Genomic DNA, 19848 nt, shown 5'->3' with positions numbered 1-19848 from the left:
GGAAATGAGGAAAATCAGGATGAAGCAGATATATGTGAAAAGAAATTAGTTTATTCGTTACTTCCTACATTTCACCCAGTGATTTTAGACAATAAGGCACATTCATCCTCTCAAGCAGCCCAAATTACTGTCATAAGAAGTCATAGTATAGCAACCTCAGCCACCTTCTGTTTCCTGACCAATTAGGGACACAGGTAAGACAACAAGTCCATTCACCCCTAAAAGCAGTAAGCTGTATTTTCTCAGGTTTCTCAAATGGTTAAGACCAAAAACATTTGCAAAGGCCATGGAATGGCATATCTGCTTATGTGTTTCTGGCTTTTGGAGTTTAGTAGTGTGATGCTTTGACACAGGTGGTCTGGGCCTCAGCTGTACTAGATACACATGTTGATGTAAACAAGATTAGGTTATACCGTCATATTGTATTACTTCCAGCAGATTATAATATTGGGGTCATTTTCTAAGCGTTCATCCAGTTCCTTGTAACTCATTCCTACAAACAGAAAAGAAGTGATGTTAGTACTTATTAATATTTAGACTACACCTGCCTTGGGTGTACTCTTTGGAACAATGTTTTAAGAGAATTTTTAAAAAGGTACTTACCAGTCTTGCAGCAGATCTCATCATAACTATGGCAACCTGTATAAAGTCTCGGAGGGCGACTCCTCTCATCTCGAACAACTTTAACTGGATACTTCTGTAGACGGCGAATCAGGCCTTTCATCAAGCCAAACTGGATCAACTTCCTACAAGAGCAGTTACATAATGCACACAGCATAAGGATTAGTGGATATGTGTTTTCTACTACAGCAAGAGCTGACATTAAATAACTGATCCAAATCAAAGACAAATTCACCAGTTCTCCAGACACACATTGTATTTTGTCTAAATAACTCTTAAAGGGAGCACTAAGAAACAACTCTTATGTTAACTTATTCCTAACGTTAAATTATTCATAAGGCTGTTTATAAAGTGTAAATTGACATTATTCAATTAGTGTTTAATCAAGAGCTATGAAGTAATAATGGCAAGATTCAATCAGACATGCATAATTTTCATGAGCTTAATAAGTGTGAAAAGTTCACTCTCACCTCTCATCCACCTTCTGTAGCTGCTGGGAGTAACGGGAACACAGGTCACGAACTGTAGTTCCTGGAGTCAAACCACAATACAGCTGGAAAACATCCCTGAGACTCGCTCTCTGTCCTGTGGGACACACATACAGAGCTACTTGCAAAGATTCTATTCAGTTATAATTCAACCCTTATCCTAAACCCTCCTCATAAATAAAGATTCAAAATAAAGTAAACCTTTTGACACTATGAACAACACTGTGATAGGATCTTTGAAAGTGGATAATTCCTAAAATATCTTTAGAAATAGCACCTATATATAAAACAAAACACTACTGTAAATATAGCATATTTTATTCTCCTGGTGTGGCCATAAACATGCACTTTGCTGGGAGTGCATCATCTTGGAATCCAATAATGACTATTAACATGGGATAAGGTTGTTTTATTTGAAAACTGTAGAGTCCAATACATGATCCAAATACTTTACTGCAGAGCACAGTATGGGACAGATGGGGCAGCATTTCTCCACACCAATATAGCAGACCTTTTTTCTAGTCACAGAATTCTGCAGCTCTGTGCTCCATCCTTACTGGCCTTTTGCTGTTTTTAATTGGTTTCTCAAGCGCATTATCTGCCCACCGGCAAGCCTTCAGCCATGGAGAAATCAGCCATGAAAGTTTTTCTGGAAAGCCTCGCCATGCGCATATACTGAACCCAACACAAGTTGCAATGATCTAGCAAATGATATTTGTGAACTGTGTCCAAGCAGCTGTCTATAAAGCAATGGAAACAAGGAACATAAAACCCAACCTTGTAGGACACCATATTGCAGTATTTTACACTTTGAAAAATCCCTATTCATATTAATAAATTGGTAGTAGTTTGAGAAGTGACCAAGCAAGAATCTGTTTGTTTAAACCATCTGTGTTTTTCAAGTCTGTCTAATGCCCAAAGAGAAACACATACACAATCCGTGACAAGTAGAAGATGAATAATCACTTTAGTCAATGGTGATTTTGTGCTGAGATCCTTTCAGATTTTGTTTCGTAAATCAGGAACATTGTCCCAGGCTGCATGATGAATTAATTATATTTAGTAAGGGCCATCCAACCACTGCCAATAATTCCATGAGCAACCTAGACAGTACATATTGTTGGTCTGATCATTTGTCTAGATACTGTATTATGGAAATATAAAAAATGTTATTTTTATTACTTTCAATCAGGTTTGTAAAATAAGCTGCTCGGGCCTGTAAGAACAGTGTGATGATTGTTAATGAGAGACTCCTTCCATGCGATTCAAAAGACCTCCCACTTATTTTTTGTGCTGCCTTTGCTCACATCATGAAGAGATTCCTTATGCAATACTACAAATTTATGTTATGTGTCTGGCACAAAACTTAGTGAAGTATTTAACATAGTAATTAATTTCAAGATTGAAGACACTTAAGGTTACAAGTCCCCTGCTACAAGTCCCCTGCTGCTACAAAAGGACTGCTCACACTTGAATTTACTGACAGTGGTGATGTTTGCATTATTCATTTGCTGAGCAATGATTACAAAAAATACCAGGCTTCCATTGGATTTTACAAGCTTGAGAGGTCCCTTGTTCAGTGTAGGTTGTGCGTGAATTTTAAATATTATGTGACGACTGCTGGTTGAGGATGAGTTCATAGTGCTCCTCCCATCTGGATACCCACTATACAGCTTTAGTCCTTCAGGAGGGTTTGACCATCCTCTAACTTCAAAGAGGTGATATAGTATTTCCTGAGTCTGCAGACAGTTTTCACAGAGATGTGCATGTCATATTGGTCTGCAAAGATTTTCCTGCACTTTGTCTCTCTGTCATTTACTCTGGAACACACATAGTTGTATACAGTTATTCATACAAATCTTGCCATTGTTACTATGGAATGATGGATGGGGGTACTGAATTTGTCCTGGTGTGTTTTTTGCAGAGCAGTGCAGATTGTCACTTAGTCAGCACTGTCTTGCTTCTTCCTGCTACTGAAATTAATGGAGGGAGCTGCTGTTTCATAAACCACTGAACATATCGATTCATCATGTCTTCTGGGCTCAAAAGAGACTTATTCTTATGTTGTTTAACCTCACTATGATGTAGTCTGTCAGGTGCCAGACTTTGCATAGTGCTCTATATGTTTTAGGTGGAACAAGGCAGTCCACGTGGAGAAACTGTATCTGGTATCCAGTTGTTTTGAATTTGTCTTTTGATTTTGTTGCATGCCAGTTGCACTGATCTGAATATCTTCTTCACTCCAAATACTGCTGCTTTGACTTACTCTAACCTCTAAGCCCATTAGAAGGATCTCATCACTTCCAGGTGATGTGATGAAGGACTTCATTTAGTGACTGGTAGAAGCAGCCCTTAGCATTCTCAGATGATAATGCTTGCACATAAAGCAGAGTGACCAAGCAATGTTTCTCTGAAGGTATGTGAAAGGTCTTAAATGTGGGGTCCTTTGGAAGGCCAGAAAGAAGAGTCATGCAAGTCACTATTTCTACACTTTGATGGCAATGTCTAACTAATGGGTAACCTTTCAAAGAAGCACTGTCACTTTGTCTCATCCCTCAATGACCATTCTTTCAGAAGTTTGGTCCTGTTGAAGGCAGCAGTGTCTATGCTGTAGCCCTTTAGCTTTGCTGCCATAAAGGTTGTTCTCTGATGGGGTTTGTCTGTTTCACAATCCATATGTCAGTAGGGCAATGGATGAGGACTGCCGGGGTCTTTCTGTATAGATCAACTTTCCCTGGCTCATCTCTGTTGCCCCCTGCTCTGTTCTGAGAAGCCCTGTTAAATTACCCTTGATGCACAGGACACCCAGTTAACATACATTCTCACGTTAAGAATCTTGGCCATGTAGAGGTTGGTACAAGCATCTTAATGCTTGTTCACAACAGGGACTACCCAGCAGCAAGTACCTGTAAGCAAGTTTCAAGTATATGAAAGTAAGCATGCACTTTACCACTAATTTGCATGCTGCTGTGCTAGTCACATCACATGCGACTACCCACAAAGACACAGATTCACAGACACATGCACACACTTACTCAGAGATTAAACAAAAACTTTTTCACTAAATAGATCACAGATATTATGATACATTCACTGAATGCAGCCCACCAAGCTCCCTGATTACCTGGTTTATTGATGTAATGTAGGCATTCTTCCTGAATAGATTTATCATCTATTAGGCTCTGGACTTTAGGTGTAGTGCAGTAAACATTGGAGTACTAGAGGAAACCACATATAAGGATTCGCATTTAAAAAAATAGTTATATGAAGAACAGCTAAAAGAATATTCATAACAATTAACTGCACATACACTTAGAGTGAAGGTATAATTCCCATACCTGAAATATTGACACTAGTGTTACAACATCATAATACCTGTAAAATAAACAATTTAGACCCTGAGTGACAGTTTTAGAATAACACAATTCTATTTTCTGTTGCCACTTTAGAAAATTAATAACTTACAGTAAGTTCTGAATGGCGATTCGTACCAAGTTCAGCTCAACATCAGCCTCAGCAGAGATTTTCTGTATGTGTCGATACCCATCAATGTAGGGCAGGATCTAAAACACAATGTAGTAAAACTGATCAATGTTTGATAACTCCAGAAACAATTTTGATTTATTAAAAAGACTAATTTGCTGTGTTCATCACTCATTATTAAATAATGACATTTATAATTAAATGTATCTACAAAATTCAGAATCAAAATTTCCCATCTATTGATACCTTAATTATGTCAGTTTTTCAGCCCATTTATCAGAAATCTTTTTTTGTTTTCAGGTTTGAATTTCTGTTCCTTGTTTAAGTAATAGTGGATAAAGCAGGGATGCAGACCTGCTGAGTAGTGAGATCCCACTGGGACTTGATGAAGTGGTCCTTATTTTGAGTGAAAACCGGAACATCATATTCCTGCACTATCATGGGATCTTTCCTCTGCTCAATCAGCTTCAGGTGAATTGTGTTAGACTCATCTGTGAAAGAAAATAGACATAGTTCCAACAGAAAAAACAACATATGTGTACATAATGTGTACATGAGAGTGATACATACCAATAGGTAAGGTGCAGGCTCCTGTTGCATTGAGCTCTTCCAGTAATGTAGACATAATAGGCAACAACTTCTGTTTACTCTCCTCATTTGAAATGAAGCCACTCTCAAGCTACCAAACAGAGAACAGCATTAACACATTGTTTACAGGATGTCTTTAATGTTTGAGTATATTCTGATAGTTGGCTGGATTTAAGAAGCGGGTAGTGGTGGCTCAATGGTTGAGGTGCTTGATTTGTGCTTGGGAGGTTACTGGTTCAAGCCCTGCTGCTGCTGAGTTGCTGCTGTTGGGCCCCTGAGCAAGGCCCTTAACCCTGTTGCTCCTGTCTAGGTCTGGGCTGCCTGGCAGTACCCTAGCCTGCACCCGTCACTGGCGTGGCAGTCTGCAGTGGTATTCTGCACCTCTATTCTACTGTGTGTGTCGAGAAGAAATGTACCTCTAATGTTGTAAGATATCCTGACAGCTTCTTGACTATGGGTTCCAGGGCACACGTCTTAGTTCTAGAATCACACACTAGACCCAAATTGAAGAGTAAGGCATTTCGGCTGTACTTTTTATGTTCTATGCACACAGGACATCCAATAAGCTTCTTATCCATTGCAGTCCTAAACGGGTCAGAGAAAAGAAAGGCTAGATGTTCATTTGCATGAAATGAGAAAATGTCATGGTAATACAAGTAGATACATAAAATCAACCTTGCTGAATTACAGGTTTTCTGTCTTGGAAAAATATGACGCCAGAGGGAAAGCCGAAAGTAAGAAGGTAACGTTAAATACGTACACTGTAATTAGCTTGTTCTGTAGTTCAGGTTTGGTGATAATATAAACTTGCACTGTATCAAACAATTCCCTTGAAATATACTCTTCAGGTACCTGCAGTACAGAATCAGAAAAACACCACTCTAAACTCGGAAATAATCCGGAATCTGTAACTAGGAAGTTAAGAGAAGCTTTATCGCTAGATACATGTTATACTGGATGAGTATCGCCACATTTAATTGAAGCAGAGCATTTCCGTCGAATTTTACTCAGCAGTGGCCAAAGAAATGCAAATGAATTGATATAATTAGCACCCATATTATTAGAAGATTATTGTCCAACCTGGTATGTGATCTTTGGACCTAAAGTTGGATGAAATTCACTAAAAAATATACACTCGATTTGCCTGTTTGACCCCATGATCGAATAGCGTGAAGCTCTCTACAACATTTAATGTTTAGCTTGCTGTACATGCTTTGATTTCAAAATAATAGTACTTCTATGTATCCAGATATAAATTCACCGACACCTAGGAGGAGGCAGGGCAATAGAATCTCTGTAGTGATATTATTGTTGCAAATGGCTGTCAGTATGCAAGACTTCCTCAGAGATTTCGTTCTCTATCTCTCTCTCTTACACACACACACACACACACACACACACACACGTGTGTATATATATAACACTTTTATAACACTTTTCTTCAAGTTTTCATGATTCTATCACCTGGGATTGCCACATAAAATGTGCTCCTCCCATTTGGAACTGGGGATGTCTAACACAGAAACACACAAACATTGCTTGAACGTTTTACTATCGCTCTATAAAACCTAATAACATTTCTTACGAATTAAGAAAAATAATATTTACAACAAAGTTTCAGTTTGGTAAAGTTTTAATTTGATCTTGAAATATTTTTTTTATGAAATTAGTATAAATACGAAAAAGGAATTTGCTATGCAGTTATCAGTTTGTTGATGATGTTATGTGACTAAACTAGATTAAACAGCGATTGTAAATCTCCCGACTTTTATTACATACCGGAGGCAAGAAAACAGCTCTTTACCTACTGTGGGTGACTTCGGAAAGTACATTACACGAGCAAGTTTGAATGTAAGATCAACATAAAAGCACGTTGTAGCAAGTGGGCCTTATGACGGCCTGAATTTATTTTCATTGGCAATATTTTAGTGCAACATTAATTAAGAAAAGAACAAAGGAACTGAACATTTCTTATCAAGTAAGCTACCTTAGAAAAAGTCCAATAACCAAACGAGGTAGCTAGCGATGCTAGCTTTCTGAGTAGCTAGGTTAACTCGCCAGTGGTTTACCTTAAGAGTGGCGTTAACAGGCATGAAGTCAGTAGCTAAAATAGATTAGTGATTTGAGTTACTGAGTCATTTATCTTTCCTTCAGCTTTAATTATTTGGTATCATAAAAATATTTCACGAGTCATAACGGTGTATTGTTAGCTCAAGACAATTGTCATAGCGTAACTCTACTCCCCGTTTTTATACGAATATTATACGTTTCTGTAGGTATCTTCAGTTGTCCTGAGAAAACATTCTGACTACAAATTACAAATCGGAGCAATCGGCCAGAAATGTCTGTACGTGAAGGAGAGGAGGCGGTCCAACCCTTCGTTGTCACCATAGGAGCTACCGTTCCAACAGGGTTTGAGCACACAGCGGCGGAAGAGGTCAATGAAAAAATAGGAGCAAGTGCTAGAATTAGCAAAGACCGAGGCAGGATATATTTTGAAATAAGAACGGACAACCTCTTTAAGGTTAGTGTGTTTATATATATATATATATATATATAAACAATTTTTTTTCCTGCCTTTACACCAGGAATGTATGAATGAGCAGCAAATGGGTTGCTGAAAGCCATCTCGTAATTATAAAGATAATAAATGATATCGTAATAATAATAAATAATATTCATATGAATAATCAATCTTATTTATATAACTAACACAAGATTTTTAAAAATCCTACATGCCCAGACCTTTTATTTTTAAGCAAATAACTGACTAAAGAAGGTAATAACACCACACCGGTGCATCATGCCCAAGATTACCTGCCCTCTAACCTGTGACACATCCTATAGGCCCAATGATTCGTATTAGCTACATGTTTAATTTCTTATAATAGAGTATGCTGAGTAGAAGCAAATCCACAATTTATAGGTATCAAGAATTGGTCTTGTGTCATAAGAGTCCATTCTGAGATGATTAATTTGTTTGGAACCAAATATTTTTTCCATTATTGTCCAATACTAGAAAATTTTCACTGTGTGTTATACTGTGTATGACTATGTATATGACGAATAAACCAAACTTGAACTTGAATGAGGTCATACAGGTAGTATGAGTTGCCTAGTAGAATTTTTTTTTAAAGGCGGGGGGAGGGGGGTTCACACACGTGCTCATTTTAAATCGATTGAAAAATTGTGACCTAAACTGCAATTAAGTACTTTCATATTTAAATACAAGCAGAATACAATATAGCATCAAAGATACAAAATTAAATTTGTAATTTGTACCCATCAATGTTTTATTTCCCATCAAAGTTTTGTCTAAAATTAAATAAATGTTTATCCTTTTTTTTTTTAGGTGCATCATCTGAAGTCTGTAGACAATCTCTTTGTTGTAGTACAGCAATATGACCACTATCAGTTCAAAGACACAAAGGTATATACAACCTAACTGTCAGCTATGTTTGTATGTACTAGTTTGCGTGTATCCAATCAACTGAAGAACAGGAAATATGATGCAGTAAAAATTACAAGAGGTGCATTTCATATTGTGACTTCTGTGGGAGGATAAGATGTTTCTCAATGGCAAATGCTTTTCCCAAAAGGAAGAGGCATTATTAGACCTGCAGCAGCTGGCTCCAATGCTACCCTGGGTCAGTGCCTTGGAGGTCTGGAAAATGAACAACTCTGTGAAGAAGAAGAGAGGTCGCAGGCGAGGAGCGGTGGTACCCAAACCAAAGCCCATTGGAGATGTGACAGAACCCAAGAAGCTCCAGATCAAGCCCGGGGCACCACAGGTAGAAGAGAACCAGGAAGGTGGTTCCCCTGGGCAGGAGAACAGCCATGAGGCAGGCCTGGACCCTGAGGTGGAGGGCCAGGAAATGGAACCTCAACCCCTGAAGTTCCGTGTCACGTGCAGCAGAGCTGGAGACAAGCACAGCTTCACCTCCAACGATGCAGCACGAGACTTTGGTGGTGCCGTGCAGGAGTTTTTTCAGTGGAAGGCAGACATGACCAAGTTTGATGTGGAGGCAAGCCTGAAAGCATTCTGTATAACATGGGATCCTGCAGTGTTAATACTTATAGACTAATTCATTCTTCTAAATACCTGTGGTAATAATATCTTTCAGAGAAAGGAAGTGATAGAATTTAAAGTGACCTTAAGATTTCCACAGCAAGGATTGGCTTAGTCATTTAACTTTTTGTTTTGTATTGTTTTAAATGTTTCCATAATCATTTTACTGTTTACTGCTTGTCCCCCTATTATTGATTAGGTGCTGTTGAATATCCACAACAATGAGGTGGTGGTTGGCATTGCTCTCACAGAGGAGAGCCTACACAGAAGAAATATCACACACTTTGGCCCCACGACTCTGCGCTCAACTTTGGCCTATGGAATGCTTAGGTCTGACATTACCTACTTTAAATCAAGGGAACCTTTACCAGTTATTGCAATAAAATAATGTTATCCTTAGCTTTTTTAGAACCCATTCAGTGTTTAGTATCTACACTATTTGGAGCACATTCGGTTCAGATGTTTGGCGAATGGCAGTTTGGAAATAGATCCAAAAGCTGATATTGACACACTCCATTTTTTGTAGACTTTGCAAGCCACAGATATCAGATGTAGTAGTAGACCCCATGTGTGGGAGTGGAGCCATACCTTTAGAGGTGAGGATTAGTGTGAGTGAACTGCTTTTTGTGTAAATCTGCATTTTATTTCTAGGTTTGCCTGTTGTGTAATTCTTAAAGCATATCCAGTTAAACCTGTCTTACCTTATCAGGGAGCCATAGAGTGGTCACATTCATTCTTTCTTTCGGGAGACAACAATGATATGGCCATCAGTCGAACAGTTAATAACATCAGTCATATTCTGAAGAGAAGGCAAGATGGAGGAAGGTGAGGGTGTAAACAGCATGCTTATGTGTCCACATTGTTGCAAATTACATTCTGACCAATATCTGCACACAAAATCAAAATATCAGGTCATAGAATCATGTTAACTGTTTTGCATAGTTTTCTGAATGGCACACTACATGATTTTCTGATTCTAGTTGAAATTCTGTTTTTAGTAGATATACAAATGGTTATGTGTAAGATTGCAGTAATATAATCATAATAATTACATTAAAAAGCAAGACATAATGATGGAGTTTCTTGTTTTGATTCAGCACTTGCCCAGGTTTACCTATAGATACTGCACAATGGGACTTGTGCCATCTGCCCATGAGGTCAAGCTCTGTTGATATCATCATTACTGACATGCCCTTTGGAAAGAGGTACAACTCTACTCCCTAACTAAAGCAGTTACTATCTGCAGTTCTATATATGACACTAATCTGAGTAGTTCATGCTTTGGAACTGACCTGCACACAAAGGAAAAATACTTTATTTGGCATACCTGTCCAGAAGTAAACACATTTAGACAATGAGGCCAATCCTAATGTTGATGTTAACGACAGCAAATTTGCAAACAGATCTATCATGTAAATTAAAGCCTTAGCTAATCATACATTTCACGCATATCTGCAGTAGCCAATTTAACATGAGGAGGACCAAGTCTTGAAATGTGTTTCTTAAAACAATTGATAGCTGTTCAGTATTTTGAAAATCAGATTTCATCACTCAAAAAGTGGAAAGGATGTTTGTCCGTACACTTTAAAACTTTTTTTAAATTATATTGTACTGTGAAACATGGACAATTAAAGATGTTCAAGGTGTTTCAGATTGGCAGCCTTCATCAGGTCACTTGATGAATGTTGAGTTGGATTGAAAAATGGGAAATGTCCATTTGTTCTGAGTGAGGTTGCATTACCATATCAGAAATGTATAATTTTTTAGTAACTCATATAAGATACATGAATTGGAATTGAAAATGTAAAAAATTATCCTGGGGGGGACGGGACAGCACACATGGGCTTTAGGATATTTTTACTGAACCTTACCCAGTATCACCTTATAAGCACATTGGCACTTAAGATGCTCCTGTTTTTTCTGTTACTTGGTATAGAATATAAATACTACTACTGAACTGGTACACATAATATGTTCATCACATTCTGTTAGCTGTCTGTTTCTGTTGTTGTTTAAAGTGGCCTCCATAATACACTCCTCTGTTTTATTGACTCTTGTAATGGTATTTCAGCATTTCTGGGTGAGAGCCTTTTAATGATTTATTTATGTTTCTTATTTACATTTTTGTATCCTAAAAGAATGGGTTCCAAAAAGAAGAACTGGGATCTGTACCCATCTTGTCTTCGAGAAATGGCCCGGGTCTGCAGACCAGGAACAGGAAGGGCTGTACTTCTTACCCAGGACAAAAAATGCTTCACTAAGGTAGGGTCCTTTACCTGGTCATGGATGCCAGCTCTAGAAACTGTTTCATTTTGGTGTTGGCTTTGTTAGTGTTTTTGGCTGTCAGAAATCTTATGTTTTGGCATTCAAATCGTTTCTGGTATGTCAGAATAGCCATGTCATGGAAATTACTAAAGGTGCAGATTTGAAATGCTCTTGGAGTGTAAATCTATATTTTGTCATCCAGGAACAAAACTTCAACTGTACAGAGAATTTTAAATATACGGGAGCATCTGTTTGCCTGGAATATTTAAAAGTATGAGTAACTTGCAAATAACCTAAGCAGGCGGGAATGGTGATCGCAATGGTGGTAAATCCAGTGTGTTTACTCAATGTGCATGTTTTTCCTGGACAGGCACTAGCACGGATGGGGGGGCTGTGGAGAAAATCGCACACTGTTTGGGTGAACGTAGGAGGGTTACATGCTGGGGTTTTTGTGCTGCGACGCACGGGGGCGTTTTTTGGCACGACACCAGAAGACGTGTGTGAACCTAAAAAGGTTCCTGAGTCACAGGAGGAAGACATGGAGGAAAAGGATTAATCTGCAATGTCTAAAAGATCGACCATCTATCGGAAATGGATGCTTATCCATAACCTGCCAAGAAGTTATTTTACCCCTCCAAGTCTTGTCAAGCCTCTCTGGTTTAGTTCTGAATTCATTTCACAAGTCAGAAGATTTTAGAATGATTCCAGTGTAGGTTTGTGAAATATGCATATATAGATCTCACAGTTTGGTTCTCTCAATCTAAAATAAGTGTGTATGTTTAATAAATGTGTGAAAACTCCATTTTGGATGTTTGTTTTTTGTTGTTGTTGGGTTTTTTTTTACTAAACTTCATACATTTAATATGCAACTTCTTAGACGTTGTTGATTTTTTCTTTGTTTAACAGTGAGTTTAACAGTGGCACCAGGTTGTTCAGAACACCCTGAAAACTAAATGAAAAAATTCTAAAATTTTCATGATAAATGAAAATGTGTGTATTTCACATCCCTGTTTTATTTCAAAGTAGCCCAAAACTATTAGACATCAATATCTCTCATCAATATGCTCTCAGCTTGCACCATACATCGACAATCACAACTATCAGCCATCACTGAGGTAAAGCTGCTATATTGTATTAAGATTTGATTCTTATCATGAAAAATACATTCTTATTCTGGAGCTGACTACTGCCATCAAAAGAAAGATGCTACCTGTACTTATTAAATAAACTCATCTGTTGCTTAAATTTTTTGCCCGTCTTATGCAGACATTCTATAGATGTACAATTACCATCTGTAGCCACGCTCAGATCGCCAATCATCCTATCCCGTTTGTACTTGGTTAGTTATGAAAATAGGAGAAGTGACTGGATATTACCTGGGAGGCTGACATTTTTTAGCAATGGACGTCTAACAGAAACTGCCTAGCAACATTTACTATTATCTGTATAATCGCTATAAAAAACCACGGTATGTGTTTTCACATGTATTATACATGTATCTAATAATACTACTGTAAATTATTTTATGAAACAAAGCGGAAAGATTAGACTCTTCAAATGTGTCTTAGCAGACCTTGTCTCAACACTGTGACATGCACAGATGTCATGCAATGATGTAAGCGCACACCTCCGTTTTAACAGGTCATGAATCGGCTGCATTGCATGGCTGATATCACGTTCTCAGCGACAGAAAAGTGCCTGTGTCACAACGTCCGGCCCACTTCTCAAATATAAAACCAGTCACTAGACAGTTTTCCACAGCATTTACATTGGTTACATCGACGTCCACTCATTAATAAGGCAGACTTTAGACCACAATGCTTTGGGTTATTCTTTTGCTCTTTAGTGGAATTCTGTTGTATTTCTCTCTTTCCTATCGTACGCGGTAAGTAATTTCGAAGTTATTTGTTTATGTATTTTAACCCCTAATTGTCTTAACGTGTTTGAAAGCGCATAAACAACCTACCTTTAAACGAAACTGAACTTAACAGAAGTAGTTGTCAAGTAGATATAAACGTTTTACCTTCTGCCGTGGGATGCAGCAAGTCTTCCCAGGAGAAAAAAAAAGGTTTATCGTATAGAACTACAGTTATAGAATCATATAGACGCATATAAATTAATTAGATACATCATAATACTTCTCTGTTGGGGAGAATAGTCGTGGCCGTTTTTATCATTCTAATATTATAATATCCGTTTTCTCCAACAGTTAAAATTTAATTATGAAAACACATTAAGATTATTTTGTGTAATCATTGAGAAAGAATAATTTTTTGTCAACTACTTTCTATTTGAATAATATGTCACATTTTAATGTTTTGCTATCTGGCTGACTCTGTATTTATTAAAGGTATATTTCATCAAGTCAGGTAAAGGGAAACATTAGGAGACTAAGGGTTTACATAATTTTTTTGCCCCGTTTATGTTCAGGAAGTTACTAGTACTGACATCATTTGAGACATCCTTATATTTATCTAGCTATTACCATGGAAGCGGAAATTTGTAACAGTTGGATTCCATATTAGAATGTCTAGTTTTTGTAAGTAGACCTTACTTGAATAGATAATGTTTGTGATTTTAGATCAAAACGAGAGCCACCTTTAGACAAAGGAAGTATTCCATGGTTGGGACATGCACTGGAGTTTGGAAAGGATGCTGCCAAGTTTTTAACACGAATGAAGCTTAAACATGGGGACATATTTACAGTAAGAAATGGCTTTATGTACTGGAAGAAACTGCATGAACTGTTTACGGACAGCAGATACTTTATTTCTGTTTGCTTAACATGGTTTTTCCCTTCAGATATTTTGTTCCCCTTATTCACGTTTATATTTTGTTTTTGCTTTGATTGTATTACAGTAAAATGGATTACAAAACAAATTTTTGTTTTGTTTTTCACAGTGTCTACATTAATATGCTTAACAAAATATGAGAGACCCATGCCTAATGTTGCTGGAAAGCAGGAGTCAAGTATTTCTCTCCATTCTAGTTTATAGTGCTGTGGCTAGTAAGAGCATTAGTTTCGGTAGTCCTGTACATTATATACCTTTTGTACCGCAGGTCCGTGTGGCTGGTCGTTATGTTACCATCTTACTGGACCCCAACTCCTATGACTCTGTGCTTCAGAACACAACATATCTGGACTTCTCACGCTATGCTCAGGTGCTAATGGACAGGATTTTTAATTTGAGGCTTCCAAATCACAAACCGGACACAGAGAAGACCATAATGAAAAGGTATGGTGTTAGATTAATCAAAATAATTAATTTTAACCTCATTTTCAATCAACACCACACACTTTCATGGTTTCTCCTCTGCTCACACATTTGGTTCAACTCCTGAAACACGGGAGTTAAATTATATGTGTCAGAGTTGAGAGAACCTGTGAAGAGAAGTTAGTCTGCAGAACTGTAGTGATGAAACATTCTAAAGAGGAGTTTGGAAAATGTTTAGAAAGCCAGATCCGAGCTGCACAGATTCCTTCAGCCATTCTTAAATCCGATGAATAAACCTTCCAGTGCCTTGTGCAGAAGGGGGAGTAGGCTTCTTCTTCTTTCTTTTTTTTTAAAAAAGCCCTAAACAATACATCATCACCTACTGCTGTTGATGCCCCTATATGATACATCCTCACATAATGTGCTACAAATGAGGGCAGTTTTAAATTGAAGCCTGTAACATGCAGCAGGCCAGGTTTACCAAAGTATAGTGTTTGATGTCAGAGATTCCTCCTCTACCACAGTGTTGTGAGAGACCAGGAAAAGGAAATGAAAGGTCTATGACACTATGGTTTTGTCAGACTGCTACATAATTTAACTAATTCAATGTCTGTTTAGGGTGTAGAGTTCCTCCCTGGCTCCTCAGAGTTGCTTTCCCATACACTTTTCTCTTGCTAAAGTTCTCCCCTCCCTGCTTGTTTTTTTTTTTTTTTTTCTGCTGTACACACACGGATTCTCTTCTTCTGAAAGGAGTTGAGCTTTCCCCAGCTCTGAAATGCAATATTATGGAAACCATGAAACTTGAAAGGTGTTTTTTGAGCTCTATTAACCTATACTTTCCTGTTTCCCTATTAAGTGGTCTAGAATGTGTTTAGTCAGTCCATTATGCAACACTCATCAGAGCAATTATACATCTGGCAACGGCTCTAACACAGCAGTACTGTCAGTTTCATGGGTCTAAAATGTCCACAACATGAATATTAACAATACAACAGCGACATGTGAATGGTTTATCTGAGGATCAGAGTGTGAATAGCAGCATCTGTTGTAGGGACACTGTATATATTTTACTGGGACTACAGTACAATTTGGTGTAGTACTGTAAGAGGGATCATTTAACCAGCCTTGTGGTCACACATGTTACTGTTAGATCAGAGCAAGTGAGCAAGTGTATTGCATTGCAGTAGTTCCTATCAAATGTACTGCATTGCAGTAGTTCTTATCAGATTTTTTATTTATTTATAGGTTTGCTTGGCATATCACAGGAGCTTTTCCCTGCCATTTAATTTGCTCTTTCACACAGTTAATACGTCACACGATAAGTGTGTTTCATCTGTTTTGGTCCACTTTACAATTGTTCTGAAATGCTACATATTATACCAAAAATGATTTAAATAGGTGTTTCAAAGTTGACTCTAGTGTTGGTTATGATTTATTTGTTTTCTAACTCTTTTACTACAAGTTATGTCAACCACTTAATTTTTAACTTAGCCATTTCCTTTTAAAATAGGGCTATTGATTAAAGAGCCCATTGTCAAAGAGAATCCCTTGACGAGAAGGAATCACATCACCTTCTCTGCTATATTGTAATTAAACTGGGATAGGCCTTTTGTCATGACCTTTCTACGTATGTTCTGGGGGTGTGGTTCATAAGAACATTCCTCTGCCATAGCCTTTTCACTGTTTGTTTTGACCCAGGTGTATTCACTTATCTCAGGTGACACAAAACCATGAACCAACTTTCACAGTTCAGGTACCTTTGTAGAATAGAGGGTAGTTTTATCACAAAATCTTGCAATTCATGAAAAACAACCTCAGATGTAGTTTTAATTCTGTTTGAAGTAGCAGGGATTTTCTGGCCCCTGCTACTTTGGGTATTTGGGTTATTCGGGTTATGAAGATGTACACTGAGTGCACAATGCTGGAAAGAGCTTGATGTATAGATGCAAAAAACATGTTTCTTTTACATTTTTGTATGTCTGAGACATACAAAACAAAGAAAGGAGATATAATCAGGGAATATGTGTTGGTACCCTTAGGTCTTAAGCAGCAATGTGCATATTTCTTATGCTTCATGTTTAACCTTTTGCTGTGTACAGATACTTCCAGGGTGAGAGTCTCTCCAACCTGAACCAAATCATGCAGAACCACCTGAGAACTCTGCTCACCCTAGAGATGGCAGGCCAAAACCGACCTGACTGGAAATGTGATGGCCTGTTTGGGTTCTGCTACAGCTTGCTATTTAGGTATACCATACATTAGCTCATTCCAAGGCTCCCCAAAAAAACTTTATAGCCACATCCAATAAACAGTTTATGCATGCAAGTCTCTTTTTTGTCCACATGTTGGTGTTTGTATATGGAAAGCATGACGAATACCTAAGAGAGCCATAACAAGTTGCAATATCAGACGAGTGCACTTAGAAGAACTAACAGGAAGGGATTCCCGACAATGCCCTTAGCTGGGTCTGTTAGCTCATTTGTTGGTTTATTGTGGTGTTGTTAATGTCTGTTTGTAAAAGCCACATGGAACATTTAGGCCATTTTAGTAAATAGCTAGAGAGAAGAACAAACATTTTCACAAGAACACATCAATGGTGGTCTTATCCATAACACTGGCAGTTAAGTAGTAACATAAATTAAAATTAGTTATGTTTTGACAGAAGGTGAAACCAATACTTAGCGCTGTCATCACTGGTCATGAAGGTTACTGGGGTTTGTCACGTCATGGTTTCTGAAGCCTTTGCCTTGCCTGCAGGGATGGTAGCCTGTCCTTTCTTTCTCCATTTAGGGCTGGATATCTCACACTTTTCGGTGGAGAACAGAACCGCAATTGTACTGATGCTGCCAATGTTTATAAGGAGTATCAGAAATTCGATGGCCTTTTGATCAAGCTGGCTCGTACCACTCTAAACTCAGGTCAGTTATTCTGCCTCCTGTGTTTGAACTGGGTTTTTACTTATTGTTGATGTTGAATGTTATGCATTGATTTACTGGCAAAGGTACAAAAGGTTTTTTTTTTTACTGATGAGTTGAAGATTTGAACATAATTTATTTAATCACCTAAATGTTTTTACTTATCATCAGGACAATTGTGTAGCTGACACTATTATAGTCACAGAATGATCGTTTCCTGATATTTATTTGTATGCATATTTTTCAACTTCTCTGCTTACAAGGCTTAACCATTTTAACCACAAGTGTCTGGGGCCATGATATATTTAAGGAGTGCCTTTGTATTCAACAGGCCATCTACAATAATGTCGTCATTTAAAGCTGCTTATGTTTTGTCCCGGCTGGTTTCCATAGTGTCTGAATCATTTCATTTCAGTTGGCTGTTCACCATCATATGACACCGGCAGTAACGCCCTGTCAAAGCAATGCTAGAAATGTTTTCACTCACACTCACAATGCTCATTATCCTCCATCATGCTATTTTATGTCATACCTGTTCCACATACACTCTAGATGTTTGACATCATGACTGTCGTCACCGTCACATATCTAGCCCTGTGCGACCACCCATGCTTTCTCAACAGGTCCAACCCCTGCCTCTCCCTTCCATCTCCAGTATCGGTTCACATTCTGTTCTCTTCCCTTCTGCACTGCTGGGTGTGTGTACACAACCCATGTAAAGCCTTACAATATGTCCTTTGATATGAATTATTGTCATATGATTAAGTCAAAATGAGGTACATCTATGCTCATGGTTGTGTTTGACTGATTTTTGTTCCCCATGCTCCCTTAATCAGTTCTTCCAACATTTATTCTATCACTTTCTTACTCTCATTGTCTTTATCACACACTGCGTTGATTGTTGGCCAGAGACAGACACTAAGATTGATGACTGCTCTCTGTTTGGTCTCACTATGTGCAGGCATACACTACCTCAGGCACATCTCTCTGCCAATTCTTGTTCCAACTATGAATCAAATGTTTCATAACTCATGCACACAGCTGTTGAAGTTAGTTTATTCATAGATGAGCTTAACCTTACTTTAGCTGATTGCTCAGTTTTATCAGTGTGCATACGTGCACTTCCTCAGGCATATCACTGGCTATCGATCAGTCTTTCACTTTCTGCTTACACTGCATAACCATTGATGTCATGTTACTTAACTTTTTAATATTTAAGTGACGCACTATTTTCACTCTCCTTCGTCTCTCTTTTTCACTATTCCTTTCTCTCCCTTTCCTTCTGTCTCTTTGCAGGAGAGAAGCAGACTGTGGGTTTGGCAAAGACCAGGCTGTGGGAGTTACTGGCACAGGCTGGTCTGAGGAAGAACTCCAGCTCATGGATACAGAGTTACAGACAGCACCTGCAGGAGGAGGGCGCTGATGAGGAGACCCAAAGAAAGGCCATGCTGCTGCAACTTTGGGCCACACAGGTGCGGAAGCATCCCTGATCCAAACAGGGTCCTAACCTTAACCTTCACATCACTCCAGCCTTCAGGTGAAACCTGACCCTTTTAGTTGAGATCTAATTTAACAACTGAAATATGCAACTTTTACCTGAAGCACAAAAGCACAAAAATACACATTTGGTACATTTTCCCCACCATCTGCCACTGGCTGTGATTCCATTGCAATGGCATGTAGTGTGTGTCTGGCACTGCAGAGTGAACATGATCCATTAGGGTAACTTGCATAGTTTGTTTTGAGCCTGAGCTATTATTATGCTGTGTGCATGTAGTAAATATAATGCAAGAGTTATTTTAAGCTTTTGAACAGGTCTCTTGATCTGCGTGAGTCTTTTGTTTCGAGAGTGACCTAAAGGAATTCCTGTCATTGTAATCTCACTCTCAAAGAGCATGGCGGTTCAACACTTCAGGGACACACCCACCCATCTTAGGGCCAAACTCAGTGTGGTTGAGCAGACAAGCCAAAGTAAAACTTGACAGTCACCTTTAACACCATATACCTGGATCCATAGCAGCAGTGGTAGGAACTCTGATTGCCCTGTAGCTCAAATGGAACAAGAGGACTATAGGTAATAGGGTGCACGACGGATCTATAATAAAGAACCTTATTGTAGAGTTTTAGTACTTATTGTTTTAAGTTCTTTATTATAGCTCAGTAGGGTACACAAGAATTCTATTAGCATTCCAGCATTCCAGCAA

General features: G+C 38.3%; 3 protein-coding genes across 4 annotated transcripts in view; 2 read left to right on the top strand and 1 right to left on the bottom strand.

The window, feature by feature from the left end:
* Window positions 1-31: 31 nt before the first annotated feature.
* Window positions 32-6354, bottom strand: nprl2 (NPR2 like, GATOR1 complex subunit). The gene is made up of 11 exons (XM_026997291.2): window positions 6261-6354; window positions 5941-6032; window positions 5597-5765; window positions 5163-5271; window positions 4947-5083; window positions 4575-4672; window positions 4448-4484; window positions 4234-4327; window positions 1092-1206; window positions 604-746; window positions 32-493 (listed from the first exon to the last, which is right to left on the bottom strand). Exons 1-11 carry the CDS (start codon window positions 6336-6338, stop codon window positions 426-428), a joined length of 1140 nt encoding a protein of 379 aa, XP_026853092.1. The 5' UTR covers window positions 6339-6354; the 3' UTR covers window positions 32-425.
* Window positions 6355-7001: 647 nt separating this feature from the next.
* Window positions 7002-12316, top strand: thumpd3 (THUMP domain containing 3). 2 transcript variants are annotated; one of them, XM_026997581.2, is made up of 10 exons: window positions 7002-7031; window positions 7457-7704; window positions 8533-8610; window positions 8780-9205; window positions 9449-9579; window positions 9776-9845; window positions 9959-10074; window positions 10347-10454; window positions 11388-11511; window positions 11885-12316. In XM_026997581.2, exons 2-10 carry the CDS (start codon window positions 7522-7524, stop codon window positions 12068-12070), a joined length of 1422 nt encoding a protein of 473 aa, XP_026853382.2. In that variant the 5' UTR covers window positions 7002-7031; window positions 7457-7521; the 3' UTR covers window positions 12071-12316. The 2 variants fall into 2 exon arrangements, with proteins under 2 accessions (XP_026853382.2, XP_026853376.2); XM_026997575.2 differs by having other exon boundaries at window positions 7013-7158.
* Window positions 12317-13294: 978 nt separating this feature from the next.
* Window positions 13295-19848, top strand: part of LOC113569647 (prostacyclin synthase-like) — an 11599-nt gene continuing 5045 nt past the window's right edge. The window contains exons 1-6 of the mRNA XM_026997604.2: window positions 13295-13399; window positions 14096-14219; window positions 14575-14750; window positions 16829-16975; window positions 17520-17647; window positions 18941-19116. Coding sequence (XP_026853405.1) covers window positions 13332-13399; window positions 14096-14219; window positions 14575-14750; window positions 16829-16975; window positions 17520-17647; window positions 18941-19116 — 819 coding nt within the window. The 5' untranslated portion in view covers window positions 13295-13331. The remainder of the gene's footprint in view (window positions 13400-14095; window positions 14220-14574; window positions 14751-16828; window positions 16976-17519; window positions 17648-18940; window positions 19117-19848) is intronic.

This window comes from Electrophorus electricus, chromosome 3, assembly GCF_013358815.1.
Source record: "Electrophorus electricus isolate fEleEle1 chromosome 3, fEleEle1.pri, whole genome shotgun sequence".
Lineage (NCBI taxonomy): Eukaryota > Metazoa > Chordata > Actinopteri > Gymnotiformes > Gymnotidae > Electrophorus > Electrophorus electricus.
The sequence above is the reverse complement of the archived record's forward strand: the minus strand, read 5'-3'. Positions and strand labels throughout refer to the sequence as shown.